Source organism: Callorhinchus milii, unplaced genomic scaffold (assembly GCF_018977255.1).
Source record: "Callorhinchus milii isolate IMCB2004 unplaced genomic scaffold, IMCB_Cmil_1.0 Scaffold5, whole genome shotgun sequence".
Lineage (NCBI taxonomy): Eukaryota > Metazoa > Chordata > Chondrichthyes > Chimaeriformes > Callorhinchidae > Callorhinchus > Callorhinchus milii.
In genome coordinates, this window is record NW_024704746.1 from 52955763 (window position 1) to 52974479 (window position 18717).

General features: G+C 46.0%; 1 protein-coding gene across 1 annotated transcript in view; it reads left to right on the forward strand.

The window, feature by feature from the left end:
- Window positions 1–18717, forward strand: part of LOC103186247 (dedicator of cytokinesis protein 4) — a 224151-nt gene that overhangs the window by 197420 nt on the left and 8014 nt on the right. Inside the window, exons 45-54 of the mRNA XM_042335438.1 lie at window positions 927–1046; window positions 2958–3079; window positions 5299–5419; window positions 9455–9536; window positions 9670–9779; window positions 10819–10891; window positions 15675–15791; window positions 16795–16879; window positions 17109–17184; window positions 17741–17881. Of these exons, the coding sequence (XP_042191372.1) occupies window positions 927–1046; window positions 2958–3079; window positions 5299–5419; window positions 9455–9536; window positions 9670–9779; window positions 10819–10891; window positions 15675–15791; window positions 16795–16879; window positions 17109–17184; window positions 17741–17881 (1047 nt within the window). The remainder of the gene's footprint in view (window positions 1–926; window positions 1047–2957; window positions 3080–5298; window positions 5420–9454; window positions 9537–9669; window positions 9780–10818; window positions 10892–15674; window positions 15792–16794; window positions 16880–17108; window positions 17185–17740; window positions 17882–18717) is intronic.

An 18717-nucleotide genomic window follows, 5' to 3' on the forward strand; every position in this document is an offset into this window, starting at 1 on the left:
CAAGTTGCTGGACAGTCAAGGATTTGCACCCAAGCTGGGGGTTGGGATCAGGAAGTGTGGAGGGTAGTGATGGTGGGTGTAAGAGGGTGATCAAAGGCAGTCGAAGGGGAGGGTCTTGAGACAGCGCTTCAAGGAGGCAAAGGAAAGGCGAGGCGATGGGACCTTGTGATGGAGTTCCAAAGGGTACCAATATTTTTTTGTTCAGTTGGCTGTCTGATACATGTGGAAACTCAGCACTATGCTCAAGTGTATCCAAACCAAACTGAAAATTCCATGCATCCCACTACACATGGAAATTCCTGAGGTAGATTGTTGGACCATAAGACCATAAGACATAGGAGCAGGAGTAGGCCATTCGGCCCCTCGAGCCTGCCCCATCATTTAATAAGATCATGGCTGATCTTCTAACCTAATTCCATTTACCCGCGCTAATCCCATATCCCTTAATCCCTCTATCCTTTAGAAATCTGTCAACCTCAGTCTTGAATATGTAAATGGAATGGAATGCACACTCTCCCCCTGGAGGGATGCATCCTGCTTACCTAATTTCGAAAAGTATTTGATGCAGGTTGGCAAGAGCCAAGGCTTGGGGACCACAGAATGTGCTTTGGGGTACTGCTGAAGTCTAACCAGCTAAAACCACATAGCTTGCCATTGATGGCACTGCCTGGCTAGCTTTCCTGCTGCTTGTCCAGCTAGGACCAACCTATCTGTTAGGGCTCTGGCTTGCAGGGTTAACAGGAACTGAGTGAGAGGATTCCCCACCCCAGTGACTGATCAACCAGTCCAATTCTTGCTGATGAGCCAAGCTGGCTGTGCTGTCATCAGCAGTGCCAAGAATGAAGTGATGTGATTAAGTGAAAGGCTGTGGAGAATTACAGTTTTAATACTGACTGTAAATGATCGTCTGTTTCTCTGTGTGACAGGCACACATTCTGGAGTATGGATTGGCTGTACATGAAAAGTTTGTACCCCAGGACATGAGACCTTTGCACAAGAAGCTGATCGATCAGTTCTACGTGATGAAATCCAGCTTGGGAATACAGGTACCCATTGTTTTATCGCTGTAACACCTGGTTTTGTTTCAGTCTTGACTGAAGGCAACTCAGAGGGAACTTCACAGAGGTGTGTAACATTTTAAATGGGATTGAAAAAATCAACCCAGATTAACAATAATAATCCTTACATTTTATATAGGGACTTTCACATCGTTGAGACATCTCAAAGCGCTTCACAGGATATACTTAAAGTGGATTGACTGTGTATTTTGTGAGTGAAACGCAGCAGCCAGTTTGTGCACAGCAGTGTCTCAAACCCAACCATAGAATGAGTGACCAATTATATTTGGAAGATTGTTGGCCAGGCCAGGAGAAACTTCCTTCTCTTTTCGAATAGCGCTGTGGGAGATATTTAACGTTCATAAGACCATAAGAAGTAGGAGCAAGACTAGGTCGTTCGGCCCTTCGAGCCAGACCCGCCATTTAGTAAGATCATAGCTGATCTTCTAACCTAACTCCATCTACCTGCTTTATCCCCATATGCCTTAATCCCTCTATCCTTTAGAAATCTATCAATCTCAGTCTTGAATATGTTCAAGGACTGAGCATCTACAACCTTCTGGGGTAGAGAACTCCACAAATTCACTACCCTCTGTGAAGAAATGTTTCCTCAACTCAGTTTGAAAAGGCTGACCCTTAATCTTGAGGCTATGATCCCTAGTTTTAGACTCTGCAACCAGGGGAAACAGTCTCATGGCATCTGTCAAGACCCTTAAGAATCTTATAGGTTTCTATAAGATCACCTCTAATGCTTCTATATTCTAGAGAATATGGTTCTAGTTTACTCAACCTATCCTCATAGGTCAAACCCTCATCCCAGGAACCAACCTAGTGAACCTATGTTGCACCCCCTCTAAGGCTAGTATATCCTTTCTTAAATAAGGAGACGAAAACTGCACACAATATTCTAGTTACAGTCTCCTGAAGGCCTTATGCAACTGCAGCAAGACTTCCCGACTCTTGTACTCTAACCCTTTTGCAACGAACGCCAACATAGCATTAGCTTTCCTATTGCTTGCTGTACCTGCATACTAACTTTTTGTGACTGATGTACAAGGAGACCCAAATCCCTCTGAACACTTAACACTACCTAGTCTCTCCCCTCTAGAAAATAATCCGCTTTTCTATTTTTACTACTGAGGTGAATAATTTCACACTTCCCCACGTTATACTCCATCTGCCACCTTCTTGCCCACTCACCTAGCCTGTCTATTTCCCTTTGCACTCTTCTTGTGTCATCCTCACAGCTTACTCTTCCACCTATCTTCGTATCATCCGCGAATTTAGATATGTTAAGTTCTATTTCCTCATCTAAATCATTGATATAGACTGTAAATAATTGAGGCCCAAGCACTGATCCTTGTGGCACACCGCTAGTCACATCCTGCCAATCTGAGAAGGACCCGTTTACCTCTACACTCTGTTTTCTTCCTGTTAGCCCCACTCCAATCCATGCTAATATATTAGCTTTAATTCCATGGGCTCTAACCTTATGCAACACCCTTTCATGTGGTACCTTGTCGAATGCCTTCTGGAAATCCAAGTATACCACATCTACTGGATCCCCCCATCTAACCTGCTAGTTACATCCTCAAAAAACTCTAAAAGATTTGTTAAACATGATTTCCCTTTCGTAAAGCCATGTCGACTCTGCCTAATCATGTTATGATTTTCTAAGTACCCCACGACGACGTCCCTAATTAAGGACTCTAGAATTTTCCCTCCCACCGATGTCAGACTAACTGGTCTATAGTTCCCCATTTTTTGTCGTCTTAAATAGTGGAGTTATGTTTGCGACATTCACTTGAACAGGCAGACGGAACCTTGGATAAAGTCTCATCCAAGTAAATGGCACCTCCGTCAATGCAACACATTAATTCTTCATTTCTGTCTTCCCAGGAATTTTCAGGGTACCCTCGCGCCAGTCCCATCCACCTCACCAATGGCAGCCCACGTGCCTGTAGGAATTCTGCTCTCGGTGCTGTCAGCCCAGATGGTGTCCGGCTCGTCAATAGACGCAGGTAAGCCAGTGTCCAAACGCAGCCGAAACCCTCATCAACTCTCGCCTCGATTACTCCAATGCCCTCCTCACCTTCCTCCCCAGCTAATCCACAATATTCAGTTAGTCTAGAAATTCACCGTAGAGTCCTGTATATTCATCTCTACTAAACACTGTATCCTCATCATACCAGTCCTCACCAGGCTCCAATGGTTCCCACTCACAGAACGGATCGACTTGAAGATCCTCACACTTGTCTTCAAATCCCTTCATGTACTGGTACCTCCCTACCTCTCCGACCTGCTTACTCCCCACGCTACCTTCCACTGCTTTCGCTCAACTGGCTCCAGCCTCTGTTTTATCCCTCGTGCTTATCCTTTCACCATCGTCAGCCGCGCTTTCAGCCACTATGCCCCGAAACTCTGAAACATTCCCTGAATCCCTCCACCTTGCCCCTCCTTCTTCAGGTTGAGTCGATGTGCTTGTGGTCACCCCTCCGCCACTCTCCAGCTCCAAGTCATGCTCTGCCACTGTAAAGCGCTCTGAGAATTTACCCTCCGTGAAAGCCGTTGTATAAATGCAATTGTTGTTGTCCACTGCTGAAGCTGCAACCCTTCAGACGTGCTTTTTTGATAAAACGCTAATAATCCCTTGGATTTGACACATCGCCTTATCACATCAAAACATCTCAAAGTGCCTCGCAGATTTCCCAGTGAACCAGTCGTGGCCAACCTTTACAGTCGGCCCCCCCCCCAAAATTCTTGATTGAATATTTCTCGATTTATGCCATAAATTAAGAAATATTCAATCAGAAAGCACACCCGTTCGAACATGGATTTACCTGTATGTTGGGGCTTAATGTTGGGGAGGGGGACACTTCTTGATGGTCTGCAGGCTACAGGTTGGCCACCACTTCTGTGAAGTGTAATGACTGCGTGTTCTGTAGGAACAAGGCAGCCCAATGTGTGCGCAGCAATGATCCACGAACAGCCATGTTCATTTTTAACTGGGACATTGTTGGCCAGGACACTGGGAGACAGAAACGCTTTTTTCTTTTAACGTCCACCTGAACAGATAAAGGGGACCTCGGTTTTAATGTCTTGTCTGTGGTGAAATCAGGAAACACATTTTCACACAAAGGGTAGTGGAAATCTGGAACTCTCTCCCCCAAAAGACTATGAGTGCTGGATCAAATACAATTTTAAAGACTCAGTTGAATAGATTTTTGTTAGGTAATCGAGTATCAAGCAAACATGGGTTTGAATGGGGAGAACTCAAGGGAGAGAGAACATAATAAATGATGGGGAAAGAAACAACCCAGGAAGTGACAGGAACAAGGATACAAGGTAGCCACAAGAAAGGCAAAAGCAAAAATGTTTTCATACAGAGTGTTATTGAGATGTGGAAGGCGTTGCCAAGTGAGATGGTAGAGGCAGAGACCCTTGTGGGTCCCGAAAGGGAAGGAGACAAGTATGTAAAGGATAGAGGCTTGAAGGGGTGTGGAGATAGGGCAGGGCAGTGGGATTGCTCTGAGAGCCAGTGCAGATTCAATGTGCCAAATAGCCTCTTTCTGCGCTGTAAATTTCTATAATTCTATGATATCTTTGAAACCCACTGAGTGTCTGTTTACATTGACTGTACAGGATGGAAACAGGCCATTCGGTGAAGTAGTCCATGACAGTGTTAATATCAATAATAATAAAATAATCCTTGCATTTGACATAGCACTAGATCATGTTGTTGAGACATTTCAATGTGTTTCACAGGACATACTGAAAAGTGTAGTGACTCTATCTGGGAGCGAAACAACCAATTTTATTTGGGGTATTGTTGGCCAGGACCCTGGGAGAGAGAAATTCACTTCCCTTATCAAATAGCATCATGGGATCTTTAACATCCACCTGAATAGGCAGACGGGACCTCGGGTTAACGTCTTATCCAAAGGACTGCACCTTCAACAATGCAACTCACCCCAGCACTCCATTGGAGTGTCATCTTAGACTATATGATTCCAGGTCCTGACATGGGGCTTGAACCCACAGCCTTCTGACTCAGGCAGGCCTTCTATCTCTGAGACAGGCCAACACATAGGTTAATACAGCACAAGAGTCTCGCCCACTCCTTCCTGCATCCCCTGATCCCACTCCTTCCTGCCTCCCCTGCTGCTACTCTTTTCTGTTCCCCTCTCCGTCGTGTTGCAGATTAATAATATTTTGGACCTTGTTCTATTCTGCCGTGCAGCCCACTCAGCTACCCAGCGATCAACCGCTATTCCTCTTCCTCTTTGTCATCACAAGCCTCTGCTGAAGCCAGCAACATCACGGGCCAATCCGAAAGTTCAGATGAAGTCTTTCACATGCAGGTACAGCTCACTCGCCCGCTGCCAGTTAAAAAAAAGCTCACATACGTCCGTGATTCCTCTGCAACTTTGCTTTTTGTTTGCGCAAATAATATAAGTTTTTTGTTTGGTTTCATTCACCTAGCCGGACATGACACCGTTGCCATTGGTCGGATGAGTCTGTTCGGTGACATGAATAATAATAATCATCCTTGCGTTTGATATAGTGCCTTTCACGCTGGGAGGACATCTCAGAGTGCTTCAGTGTATTTCCTGTCAATTGAAGTGTTTGTATTTTGTGGGCCAATGTGAGAGTCAATTTGAGCACAGCAATGTCCCACTGAGAGCAATGAAGTGCGTAATCATTTTTATCTGGGGATTGTTGGCCAGGACACTGGGAGACAGAAACTTCCTTTTTTTTTCGAATGGTGCAATGGGTTCTTTAGCATCCACTGGACCAGACAGACGGGACCTTGGTTTAATGTCTAATCTGAAAGACGACACCACCAACAATGCAGCATATCCCCAGCACTGCATTGGTGCATCAGACTAACAACAACAACAAGATTACATTTGTATAGCGCCTTTCACGTCAGGAGGACTAAACTGTATGAGTTCAAAGAGACGATGTGGAACTTGAACCCACAAACTTCTGACTCAAAGTCAAGAGTTAGGCAGACACAGATCACTGTTGCTTTTGAAAACCTGAATCAAGTTTGAATTGAAGCTGACAGAAAGTGGGTCTGATGACGATGGTCATTTTTGATGTTGTGCGAGCCACTCCCATTTTGTGGAAGAAAGAAGGAGCCTGTGTATGCGCACTTACTGGCAAACATTGGGATCGTATTGGATCATGGGAAATGAAGTTCTGCGCGTGCGTTGGCGGATCATCAACACAACAGCAACAAATTACATTTGTATAGCGCCTTTCACATCGAGAAGACATCCCAAGGAGTTGGACAGTCAGGAATTTGGACCTGAGCTGGTGGTTTGAGAATTGGAGGGCAGTAAGGTGGAAGGGTGGCTGAAGGTACAGCCGTAGAGGAGGATCTTGAGATGGATCTTGGATGAGGCAAAGGAGGCGGTGAGTCGAAGTGACTGTGAGATGGAGTTCCAAAGGGTGGGTGCAGAGAAGCTGAGAGCTCAACCGCCAATGGTGGGGCAGGCAAGGTGAGGTATGTGAAGCAGAGTGGAGGGGCGGACAGGTAGGTAGGGGCTAAGGAGGTCATGGAGGGAGGAACGAGCAAGGCAATGGAGGGCTTTGAAGGCGAGGATGAGGATTTTGAACTCTATCCTGTGGGAGATGGGGAGTCAGTGGAGCCGGACGAGAGTGGGGGAGATAAGAGTCGCGGAGATCTGGATGATCTGCAGCTTGTAGAGGGAAGAGTTGGGCCAACAAGTAGGGAGTTTGCGTAGTTGAGCCTAGATATAATAAATGTGTCGATGACGGTTTTAGCAGCTTGAGGGGAGAGGCAGTGGTGGAGCCGGGCGATGTTACAAAGGTAGGAAAAGGCAGAGCGGATCATGGCGCGGATGTGGGGTAGAAAGTTGATGGATCTTGGATGAGGCAATGTGAAAATTTCTCAATGTGAAAGGTGCTATCAGAAAGGATGACGAGGAGATAGAGGGAGCCCTGATCACAGATGGACAGAATCTCATTTGTCACTTTGACCAGGGCTATTTCTGTGCTGTGGGTGGCACAGAAACCCAATTGGAGGGGTTTGTGAAGGGAGTGGTAGAAGAGGAAGGAGCGAATCTGGGAAGCAACGACTTGTTCCAGGACCTTGGAAACGAAAGGGAGGATGGAGATGGGGTGATAATAAGGGAGGGGTAGGGATCTGGTCTAGAAAGCTGGTGGTTGGTTTCAAGACTTTCCCACGATTCAATGCAGCTGGTAAGTGCACATTTGTCGACCGTTCATGATGTAATTTCCCGAGATTCAATGCAACTAGTAATTTCGCGAGATTCAATGCAACTAGCAGGAGTAATGGAAGGTAGGGGAGCTGCGTTATGAGTTAGAAGGTGATTAAATTGAGTAATGAAAATAAATTTAAGTGGTTTTGATAGGAAACTGAATTGGACTCAGGTGAATGTTATGAATTTGGCAGTTATTTGATTTATGACAATAAGACTTGTGCAAGATTTACTATATTGTTTAGCCCTTTGGAACATCCCTCCTCTGTGAAAGGGGCATTAACAGTGTAATTTTTTATTGTGTTAGTATAGGTCAGTGCTCTGCAGTGTGGCATTGGCTGGGCTGTCCTGGGAATCAGGAAATGCGGAGTCATTTTCATTTGCCACCTTTTTTTCATAAATCTAAGTGGTTTTGATCTTTCAATTATTTTCCTTTCTCTAGTGGTTAAACATTAGAGTTATTTTACTCTGATGGTTAATAATAGCAACTAGTTCACTGTACTATTTTTTGGGAGGAGCAGGTGCTTGGGGGCAACAGGGACTTACTGGTTGACATAGCTTCGTGGGCGCGGATGAAACAAGCTTTTGTGGCTACTCTGCCTCACCCCCCCCCCCCACCACAAATACGTAAGCTCTTCCTTCAAAACCTTAGAGTCCCGTAGCATAGTGATTAGCGCTCTCACCTGACAAGTGAAAGGACCGGGGTCTGATTCACGGGCAGTGCGAAACCTTAGGCAAGAAACCTAGCAGGAAGAACCCGATTATTAAACAATTGGCGGATCGTTTTCCAGGGATAATAATCCCTCCAAAAATAAATTAAAATGTGGTCACTCAATCCACAACTGTTTGTGGGACACTGCTATGCACAATTGACTGCTGTCTTTCGTGCAAAAAATTCACAGTATATTCTGTGAAGAGCTTTGAGACACCTCAATGACATTATGAGGCTCTATATCAAATACAAGTATTATAATTATTATTCATATATTATTAGGGGTTGAAAGTGCAGAGCTGGGTAGAAAATGCAACAGGGTTGAAGTAGAGAGAATAAAGGTTGCATCTATTGGTTTGCATAGCTGGGTAGAAATTTGGCTTTAAAAGAGAGGAACAACAAAATAATAATAAATAAATAATTAACGATAAAAATAAATAATAATAATCTTTACGTTTGGTCTCGCACCTTTCACAGCAGGAGAACATCCTAAAGCGCTTCCCAAGATTCATTGTAAAATGCAGTTACTGTACTGTACTGAACACGGTATCCGATTTTCATACATCAATGTTCCACAAACAACCACACAGTGAATGACCAATTATATCTGGAGGATTGTTGGTCAGAACACCGGGAGAGAGAAACTCCCTTCTATTTTCAAATAGTAATAATAATAATAATAATCCTTGCATTTGATATAGCGCTTTTCACGTCGGGAGGACGTCCCAAAGCGCTTCACAGAACACACTGTAAAGTGAATTGACTGTATATTTGTGGGCGAACGCGGCAGCCAATCGCGCACAGCAATGTCCCACAAACAGTCGGAGATTGAAAAATGACCAATTTAATTATTGTTTTTGGTTTTTTTTTGGAGGGATTATTATTAGGCGTGTGGAGTAAGGAAACTTGCCCAAGGTTTCGCCCTCTGCCTGGAATTGAACTCAGGTCTCTCGCTTGCAAAGCGAGTGCTCTAACCACTGACCTACAGGACTCCAAACCACCATGGGATAGTGCCATGGGATCTTTAACATCCACCTGAACAATTAGATGGGCACTCGGTTTAACGTCTCATTCAAAGGCCAGCAACAACTTCAACAACAACTTGCATTTATATAGCGCCCTTCATGCCGGACGGCATCTGACAGTGCAGTGAACCCCCTCCCAGCCCCCAGCATTGCATTGGAGAGTCAGCCTATACGGTGTGAGCTCAGTCTCCATGTAAGACTTGAATCTGAAACCGTCTGACTCAGAAGCGTGAGTGCTACCAACTGAGCCAGGCTGACGCACAATCTACCAATAGCTATTTTGTATTTATGTCTTCTAGTTATGGACTCATCGAGAAGTGTAATTAGAATGGAAGTGACTGTGGTGGGAAGAGCCCTTGAAATACCAAGTGTGCCTGTATTAATGAGTTCATTATTTGTTATCCACAGGCAAGTCCATCTACCTCAAGTTTAAGCTCCACACATTCAGCCTCCCCAAATGTCACCAGCTCAGCACCGTCCAGTGCCAGAGGTATGTCAGCTCCAGGTTTGTTCAGAACACATGTAAAAGCATTTGGGAAATCTGACATCCTGTCAGGACAAAAAGTGACCATCTTTTTCCTTTAATTGAAGTTACATTTGCCTTTTATCGTGTATTCATTCAGGTTCGCCTTTGTTAACTGATAAGCACAAGCATTCAAGAGAAAATCCCTGCTTGTCGCCCAGGGAACGACCTTGCAGTGCCATTTATCCAGTCCCCATTGAAGCTGCACAGGTAAGTAGATGTGTACGCTCGGCACAGTGGTAGCACTCTCACCTCAGAGTCAGAAGGTTGTGGATTCAAGCCCCTCGTCGAGACTTGGAATCACATTGTCTTAGCTGATACTCCAATTGGGAGGTGTTGCATTGTCGGAGATGCTGTCCTTCAGATGACACGTTAAACTGAGGTCCTGACTGTCTATTCGGATGGACATTAAAAATCGCATGGTACTATTTGAAAAGAGAAGGGAGTATCTCTCTCCCAGTGTCCTGGCCAACAATCCCCCCAAATAACAAAGATTGGTTACTCACTCCATGGCTGTTTGTGGGACATTGCTGTGTGCAACTGGCTGCTGCATTTCACGCACAAAATACACTGTCAATCTACTTTACAGTATCCTGTGAAGCACTGTATTGTCAGAGGTGCTGTTCTTCAGATAAGACATTAAATTGAGGTCCCGTCTCGTCTGCCTGTTCAGGTGGTTGTTAAAGATCCCATGGCACTTTGTCTCTTCTGATGTCCTGCCTGACAATCCACCAAATAAAGATGATCATACACTTCATGGCTGTTTTGGGGAACTTGGCTCCTATATTGTCTGATAAAACATTTAACAGATATAATAATAATCCTTACATTTGATAGAGCAGTATAGAGAATATACTCTAAAGCAAATTGACTTGTGTATTTTGTGGATGAAACGTGGCAGCCAGTTGCACACAGAGGTGTCACACAAACAGTTGTGGATCAAGTGACCCAATTTTTTGGGGGGGGTTTATTAGCGCCTTGCTTGTGAAACACTTTGAGGTGTTTTGACGTGGGGATCTGCGAAAATGTAAGTTCTTTATTTCCTTCTTGACAAAAATGTCCAGGTCAAAATCTGCACAATCTTAAATCCGTATGGAATCTGAGAGCAGGCATGCCTAACTGTCTTGTACCAGTGCCCCATTCACAGTGGCTCCTTTATTGGTTGGCGCGGAGCCATTGGGCTTTCAGTCACTCTGCAAGGCTTGTACTTGACCAGAGTTGGTTTCACGTGAATCCTTCTGTTTGCCAGCGGACACTCACCCAGCAGATAGGCGATTCCTGCATGCCCAGAAGCGACCCCAGTCTCTCTGCGCCCGAGAAAGGTAAGAATGCACTGCCGTTCCTTTCACACTTACCTCTTTGCCTTGGACAGTTGTTGCTCCACTGGGGAAGTCGGGGAAAGGCAGGTCAACGTGAAACTCAAGACCAGGCCTCACTTTGCCGGCTGCCCTCTGTGCAGTGAGTAGTGGCGTCCATTGTAACTATCGCAATACAGTTAGAGATGCTTTTTGAGCCATGACTTTTGTCTGTGTTTGTGTGTGTGTTTGCATGTGTAGGTGTATGGCTGTGTGTGTGAGTGTGTTAGTATGTGTGTGTGCGTGCGAATGGCTATGCATGTGTGAATTGTGTTTGCCTGTGAGAACAGGCGTCTTTATGCGTCCTGTGAGTGTGTGTTTGCCTGTGTGTGTGTTTGTTTGTGCGCTCTTAAAAACTTTTAATTTCTCACACCGAATGCCCATTTGTGGATTAAAAGTACGTGACCATTTCTTCAATGACGAGGTAACCCTGGAGTCATATATACAATAGCTCTACAATTTAATGTGTTGAAATGTTAAGTAAGTGTGTGTCGAGCAGGTGCGGCATTTGTCTCAAGTTATTGAGGCTGGGGATCGAGTTCCAAAGCTTCTCTTCAGTCATAAGAGGCATGAGTCAGCCACAGAGCACAAGAGCAGGCTTGTGAACAGCGGTGCAATATGGAGGTTGAAATGTTACCTTCAGCCTCCCTTGGGCCCTGTTTGTTAATTGATGTAGTTAACGGTAGAGCTGTTTGTGAAGTTGACGACCACTGAAACCATCACTCCCTCCATGCCACTGTGGGAGCCAAGAGTTGGGAAGGACAAGAAGAGACATGTGTATGTGGGCCAGAACAATAACAACAACAGGAACAACGACTTGCATAGCACCTTTCATACGAGGCAGCCTTTCAGAGTGCTTAACAGTGATGGAGCCTGGCGACCAGCAGGGGGGAAGGAGGAGGTGGCTGTAAGCACAGTCAAAGAAAGCCTTCAGTTGTGATCGTAAAGAGGGGAAGGAGGGGGCAAGGTGGAATAATTGAGACAGAGTTCCAAAGTTTTGGGGTTGGGAGGTTAAAAGCACGGCTGCCGATTGTGGAGCAGAGGGGATGAGGGACGAGCAGGAGGCCAGAACCAGCTAAGTGGAGGCAGCGTGTAGTGGAGTAAAGAGAAAGCAGGTCGGAGAGGTAGGGAGGTGCCAGAGCAGGAAGGGATTTGTAGACGAGCGAGAGGATCTTGAAATCTTCTCGCTCATCTATAATATTACAGAGGCTGGGATTATTCTCAGAGCAGATAAGGTTAAGTAGAAATTTAACAGAGGTGTTCAAAATTATGAGGGGTTTTGATAGAGTAGATAGAGAGAAGCTGTTTCCTCAGGATGGTGGGTCAGTAACCAGAGGATCTTAATTATTTAAGATAATTGGCGAAGAACCAGAGGTGAGACGAGGAGAATTTTTTTCACCCAGGGAGTTGTTATGGTCTGGAATGCACTGCCTGAAAGAGTGGTGGAAGCAGGTTCAATAATAGCTTTCAAAAGATGGTTAGATAGGTACATAAAAAGGAAGAATTTGAGGGCTACGGGGTAAAAACAGGGAATAGAACTAGTTGGTAGCTCTTTCAAAGTGCCCACAGGTATGATGGGCTGAATGGCCTCCTTCCGTGCTGTAAAATTCTATGATTTACAAAATCGATCTGTTCTGTGATAGGGAGCCATTGGAGCCTAGAGAGGACTGGTGTGATGGGGGTACAAAGTTTAATGTGGGTGAGAATAGGGGTGGCGGAGTTCTGAATCAGTTGTAGTTTATGGGTAGGGAGGCTGAGGAGACCGTGAAAAGGGCATTGGTATAGTCGAAGCTGGAGATGATGAAGGTTTTTGCTGCACTGGGAGTGAGGTAAGGTCTGAGGCAGGTAGTGTGATGGAAGTGGAGGAAAGCAGTCTTGGTTAGGGACCAGATGTGGAGGAGGAAGGAGGAGGACCTGGGGGTCGAATCTGACACCCAGGTTACACACAGGTTCGGTAAGTTTTAGGGATAGGCCAGGGTGGTTGAGGAGGTTAGAGCTGCAGGAGACAAGACATTGACAGGAGGCAAGAATTATGGCTTCCATCTAGTTCACATTTAGCTGCAGAAGTTTGCCCTTATCCAGGCCTTGATGTCTGACAGAGGAGCTCACAGAACATCAGCGGACCTGGAGTCGGAGCAGACTGAGGTGAAGTGGATTTAGATGACATTCGTAAACATGAAGGAGGGAATAAAAGGTCTAAGCAAGAAGTGGATTTGGAAGGAGTAGAGACTCATGTAGAGCATAAACACTAGCACAGACGAATTAAGACAAATGGCTTGGTTTTGCTGCTTTACAGACTGTAATTATATGCTTTTGTGCAAATAGAGATCGGGGGAATACCATGGGAGCCACAAAGAGATGTGTTGGGCTACCGCGGGCCAGATTCCCTATTTGAGAAAGGTCTATCGGCCGCATTCAGAGTGGGCCAGCTGGGGGGCCGCATCTGGCCCGAGATCATTTCCAACATACCAACCCGCTCCCGCCCTCCCTGGTGAACATCCCCCCAGGGCAGCGGCAGGAGCCAGCGGTTGGGAGACCGCAGCTCGCAGAGCCTTTACTGCAGTCTGTCAGCAAAGCAAGCGCGTCTCTTACCAACCACCTTAGCAACCGACCACCTGCAGCTCCTGCCCACGGTTGGGAGAGAGGGGTGTGAGGGAGAGAGGGGGAGTGGAAAGGGGGAGGTGGGGAGAGAGAGGGGAGAGATAGAGGGGGAAGAGAAAGAGTGGGGGAAAGGGAGGAGGGAGGGATGGGAGAGAGAGGGGGGAGAGATATGGGAGAGAGTGAGGAGGGGGTAGAGGGGGATCGTTTGGGAGAAGGGGGGGAGAAAGGGGTGAGGGGGGACGAAGAGGGAGAAAGAGAAGGGGTGGAGGGAGAGAGAATGAGGGGGGACAGAGAGGGGGAGGGGAGAAGGACACTCTCCAGCCTCTCTCTCAGACACTCTCTCAATTATTCTCTCACTCTCCTTATCACATCCTCTCACACTCTCTTTTCCCTCTCACACTCCACCTTCTCCTCTCAATTACTCCCCCCCACTCTCTTCTCCTCCTCCCACACATACTCTCTCTATCCCCTCTCAAACTCTCTGTCAATCACCCTCTCTCAATCTCCCCTTCTCTGTTTCTTTCCCTCCACCTCGCACTCTCTCTCCGCCTGTCACACTTTCTCTAATCTCTTTCTGCTCCCCCTCTCTCAATCACTCTCTCACTGTCTCTGTCCCTCACTTCCCCTTTCTTACCTCTCATATACATCCCCTCTCTCCCCTCTCCTCTCTCTCCCAGCTCCTCTCTATCCCCCCTCTCCCCTCCACCTCTCTAACCCCTCTCTCTCCCCTTCTCGTTTTCCTCCCCTCTCTTTCTTCCCCCTCTCCTTCTCCCTCTCTTTCTCCCCCCTCTCTCTCGTTCCCTCTCAGTCTCCCCTTCTCTCTCTCCCCCCTCTCAGTCTCCCCCCTCTCAATCTCCGGGCTATATTTTTTGCAGCCTTTAGGAACATAGGAATTGCTAGTTGAATAAAGACCAAGGTCAATCTAGTTTGCCTTCTACCATCCTGGCAGTCGCTTCTACAATAATGGAGATGTTGACAGCAATTAATTCTGTACAACAGAATTAAGTTTACAACAGAGTGTAAAGCTTCGGGAACCTTAGATCTAAAGTTGCCTCATTCAAGGATACTTTTATTGTACGCCATGTCTCAAATTACTCATATACTGTATCCCAAAATATTATTTTCTAGAAGAAATGTATCTAATTTGTATTTGAATGAATCAACACTTTCTGCTTCCATCATCTCCTTGGGGAGCCTATTCCATAGATTTACCACACGCTCACCTAAGTAGTGTTTCCGTAGATTAGTTTTGAATTTACCCTGTGTTGTCACCTGTAAATTCACCCACACTAAACTCTGTACCCCCATCACACCAGTCCTCGCCAGGCTCCCCCACTGGCTCTCTATCACAGAACAGATCGATTTCAAGATCCTTTCACTCGTCTACGAATCCCTTCAAGCACCGGCACCTCCCAACCTTTCCGACCTGGATTCTCCTCACTCCATTACCCACAGCTGGCTCTGGCCTCCTGCTCGTCCCTCGTGCTCTCTGCTCCACCATTGACGGCCATGCTTTCAGCCACTAAGCCAGAAAACTTTGGAAGTCTCCCGCAATCCCTCGGTTTTGCTCCCTCTTTTCCCTCTTTTGGATCATGACTGAAGATCTTCCTCTTCCACTGTGCTGACAGTCACCTTCTCCCTCCCACCAACTCAAAGTCAGGCTCTGTTACTTTAACCGCTCTGAGATGCTGTCCTGCCTGAAAAGTGCTATATAAATGCAAGTTGTTGTAGAATAAGTCCTGAGCCCGGTTTCACATTCAGTGATGTTACTTAGTGCAAGAATATTTCTCTTATTTTTCAACAACAACTTGCATTTTGAATCCCTGGATCAGGAACTGTGGGGAAACGTGCCACCGAACTTGCCTCCTGCTGTTCAGCGACAATGACCTTGATGTGCGTTTTGCCACATGCGGCGTGATTTAAAAAACAAAAATTCTCTAAATACGCACCTTTCAGAGCAAGAGAGAAAAAAGAGATGCGTCACTGGAGCATTTCTGAATCCCATCACCAATCCCTTTAGAATCGTTCGGTCAGCCTCGAAATTTCATTGTTCATACGGCCAACCCACTCGATGCTAAAACAAAGCACTCACTAAGCTTTGTTTCTCTTGTCAGGACACTAAACGCCACATATTTTATTTTCTTTGTAGTACTGAATCCAACACCTAGCAGTTGGAGTCTCGACAGTGGTAAAGAATTTCGAGCATGTATAACAGAAAATGCAAGGCTGGCAGCCCCCCCAGTTCCACCCAGGCCAGCGCCAACAGGTAACGCCATCCGTGGCTTTTACATACCACAACAACACTTCAGCCACATGTTGGAGGCTGGACAGCAGCAGGAAGTCTGGAACTTGTGCAGGAGACAATGTGTAAGGCCAGCATCGATTCCCCCCACCTCCTTTTCCTCTCTCCCCGTCTGTCCATCTGTCCAGCCCCACAACTCCCAGTGTTGCTCCATTTACGCTCCTGGGGAAACTCCAGCAATGAGTGGGTAATTCAACAGTGTATTTAATGTGTACAAGTGTTCTGCATAATGATCCAGGAAATATAAATGTTTCTAAGTCTGTTTTGCCTCAGTTACATTTGCCTTTTTTGTGATATTTATCTACAAAGCAATTTTTTTGGATTGTTTGTGTTCGTATGTCCGAGCTTGTGTGTGTGTGTGTGTGCGCGCATGTGTATCCGTGTGCATGCTTGTTAATGTGTGTGTATATTAGTGCATATGCTTTTGTGTGTGTGTGTTTGTGTGCACATATGCTTGAATGTGTGCGTATGCTTGAATGTGTGTGTATGCTTGTGTGTGTGCGTACGCTTGTGTGTGTGTGCTTATGCTTGTGCGTGAGTATGCTTGTGTGCGTTTGCTTGTGTGTGTCTTTGCGTATGTTTGTGTGGGTATGCATATGCTTGTGTGTCTGCTTATTCTTGTGTGTGTGTGCGTATGCTTGTGTGTGTGTCCATATGCTTTGTGTGTGTGTTTGTGTGCGCATATGCTTGTGTGTGTGTAGGCTTGTATGTGTGCGTACGCTTGTGTGTCTTTGCTTATTCTTGTGTGTCTGTGTGTATGCTTGTGTGTGTATATATGCTTTGTGTGTGCGTACGCTTGTGTGTGTGTGTGCGTATGCTTGTGTGTGTTGAGAACGTCCTTGGTGTTACAATCAATAACATCAAAAACAATCGTGAATGTGAGTGCTCAGTCACTTGGAGAACTGGATCCTTGGGGATCAGAGCCCTGAAACTCCTCATCATTCTCTGTAAACATGCTACCTTTCAGTGCAGCATTGTGTGCAAGTTTGGAAAACAGTCTTGAATTCATCAAGTCGAATACATTTGGAGGCCTGTAAGAGTGAAATCAGGAAGCAATTTTTCACACAAAGGGGAGTGAAAATCTGGAACTCTCTCCCCCAAAGGTCTGTGGATGTTGGATGGATCAATTGAAATTGTCAAGACTGAGGTGGATGGATTTTTGCTGGGTAAAGGTACAAAGGGAGCAAAGGCAGGTAAATGGAGTTGAGGTACAGATCAGCCTTTGATTCAATATAATGGCAGAACAGGCTTGTGTTCCAATGTTTTATATTTTTCGTGCAGTTTCTTCAGTGGAACTTCCAAATTACGACTGAATTTGAGATTCTTTTCCAAATTCCTCCCAAATTTGAAGACAATGGTCTCAATGCTAAAACCATGAAGAATTTCAAGTGCTTGGTACATAGGGGGTTGAGTGGGTGGTAGGGGGGTTGCATGCAGGAGGGGAAGACTCAGTGAATTCCTCCAGTCAATTGGATTGTGCCAACGGACTCTTGTGTGACAACAACACCACCACCTTGCCCTCACTTTTAAAGCCCTGCACGACCTTTCTTCTCCCTACCTCTGAGACCAATTCACACCATACCAATCTGTCTGCTCCCTCCTCCCTGCTCCACATCCCCTGCCCTGCCCACTCCACCATCAGCGGTCAGGCCTTCAGCCTTTCTGCTCCCACACTCTGGAACTCTATTCCGGGGCCCCTCTGCCCCTCCCTTGCCTCCTTCAAGGTCCATCTCAAGACTTTCCTCTTTGACCATGCATTCAGACACACTCTCACCCCCACTCTCCCTACCCTCCACCCCTCTTGATTACAACCCCCAGCTCAGGTGCAAACCCTTAACTGTCCACTGCTATGGGATCTCCTTCCAACGTGAAAGGAGTAAATGTAATTTGTTGTTGTTGTTGAATCATGCAAGTTATATGAAATGTGTTTGCTCTTTACAACGTGTTGTATTTCTTTTCCATCTGATGAAATAGAGTCGCCTGTAAAGAGTTTCAGGTCATTTTCTCCACAGACGTTTGATGCTCCTCCTGCACTTCCCAGATCTCCTCATAAGGTAGGTGCGGTCTATGCAAGGGTTCCTTTGAAAATGCACACATACCCTTTGCTCTACAATATATCCGATTACTGTTGTGGTTAAACTTCAGTAGTCTCGCACAGTTGTATCCTTCATTACCATTGGCAGATTTGCAGATCCCCTCTGGTCCCATCCAATGGTGATTAGCGTGCTCGCCTCACAAGCGAGAGAGTCTGGGTTTGATTCTCAGGCTGGGCGAAACCTACCCAGCAGTACGTTGTTAGGCGGATCGCTTTCTGGGGTTTTGAATTTACCATATCCTCTGGTTCTGCTGTTCTGGACATTATCCTGTAATGTGTTGTGACTGCGGGTTATTTTGTGGGCATAATAGGGTTACAGAAAGAGACTAGGTCCTGTTTCAGGCCTCTGATTGGCTGTAAAATTCTGCTCTGTAGCCTTCTTATCAAGACCCTGTTAAGTGGGATTGTAACTCCAATTCGTTCTGCAGCATGACTGTTCTCTGTGTAATAATGGAACAAGGCAGCAGAGGGCATCGCAACACAGTGTGATCCGTGAACAAAATACTGCAGATGCTGAAAATCTGAAACAAAAACAGAGAGAGCTGGGAAACCTCAGCAGGTCAGGCAGCATCTATGGAGAAAGGAAAGTGAGTCAACGCTTTGGGTCCATGACCCTTCGTCAGAACTGGGGCATGTTGGGAGGGAAGAGGCTTTTAAGGGCTAACAGAGAGGGGGGATGCAGGGCAAGGAAGACAAAGTAGAAAATGGGGTAGAGGACAGGGGATGATGGGTTAAAGAGGTGTCAATGATGCAGAACAAAGGAGGGGATTGCAATAAAACAGGGGAATAGAGGTG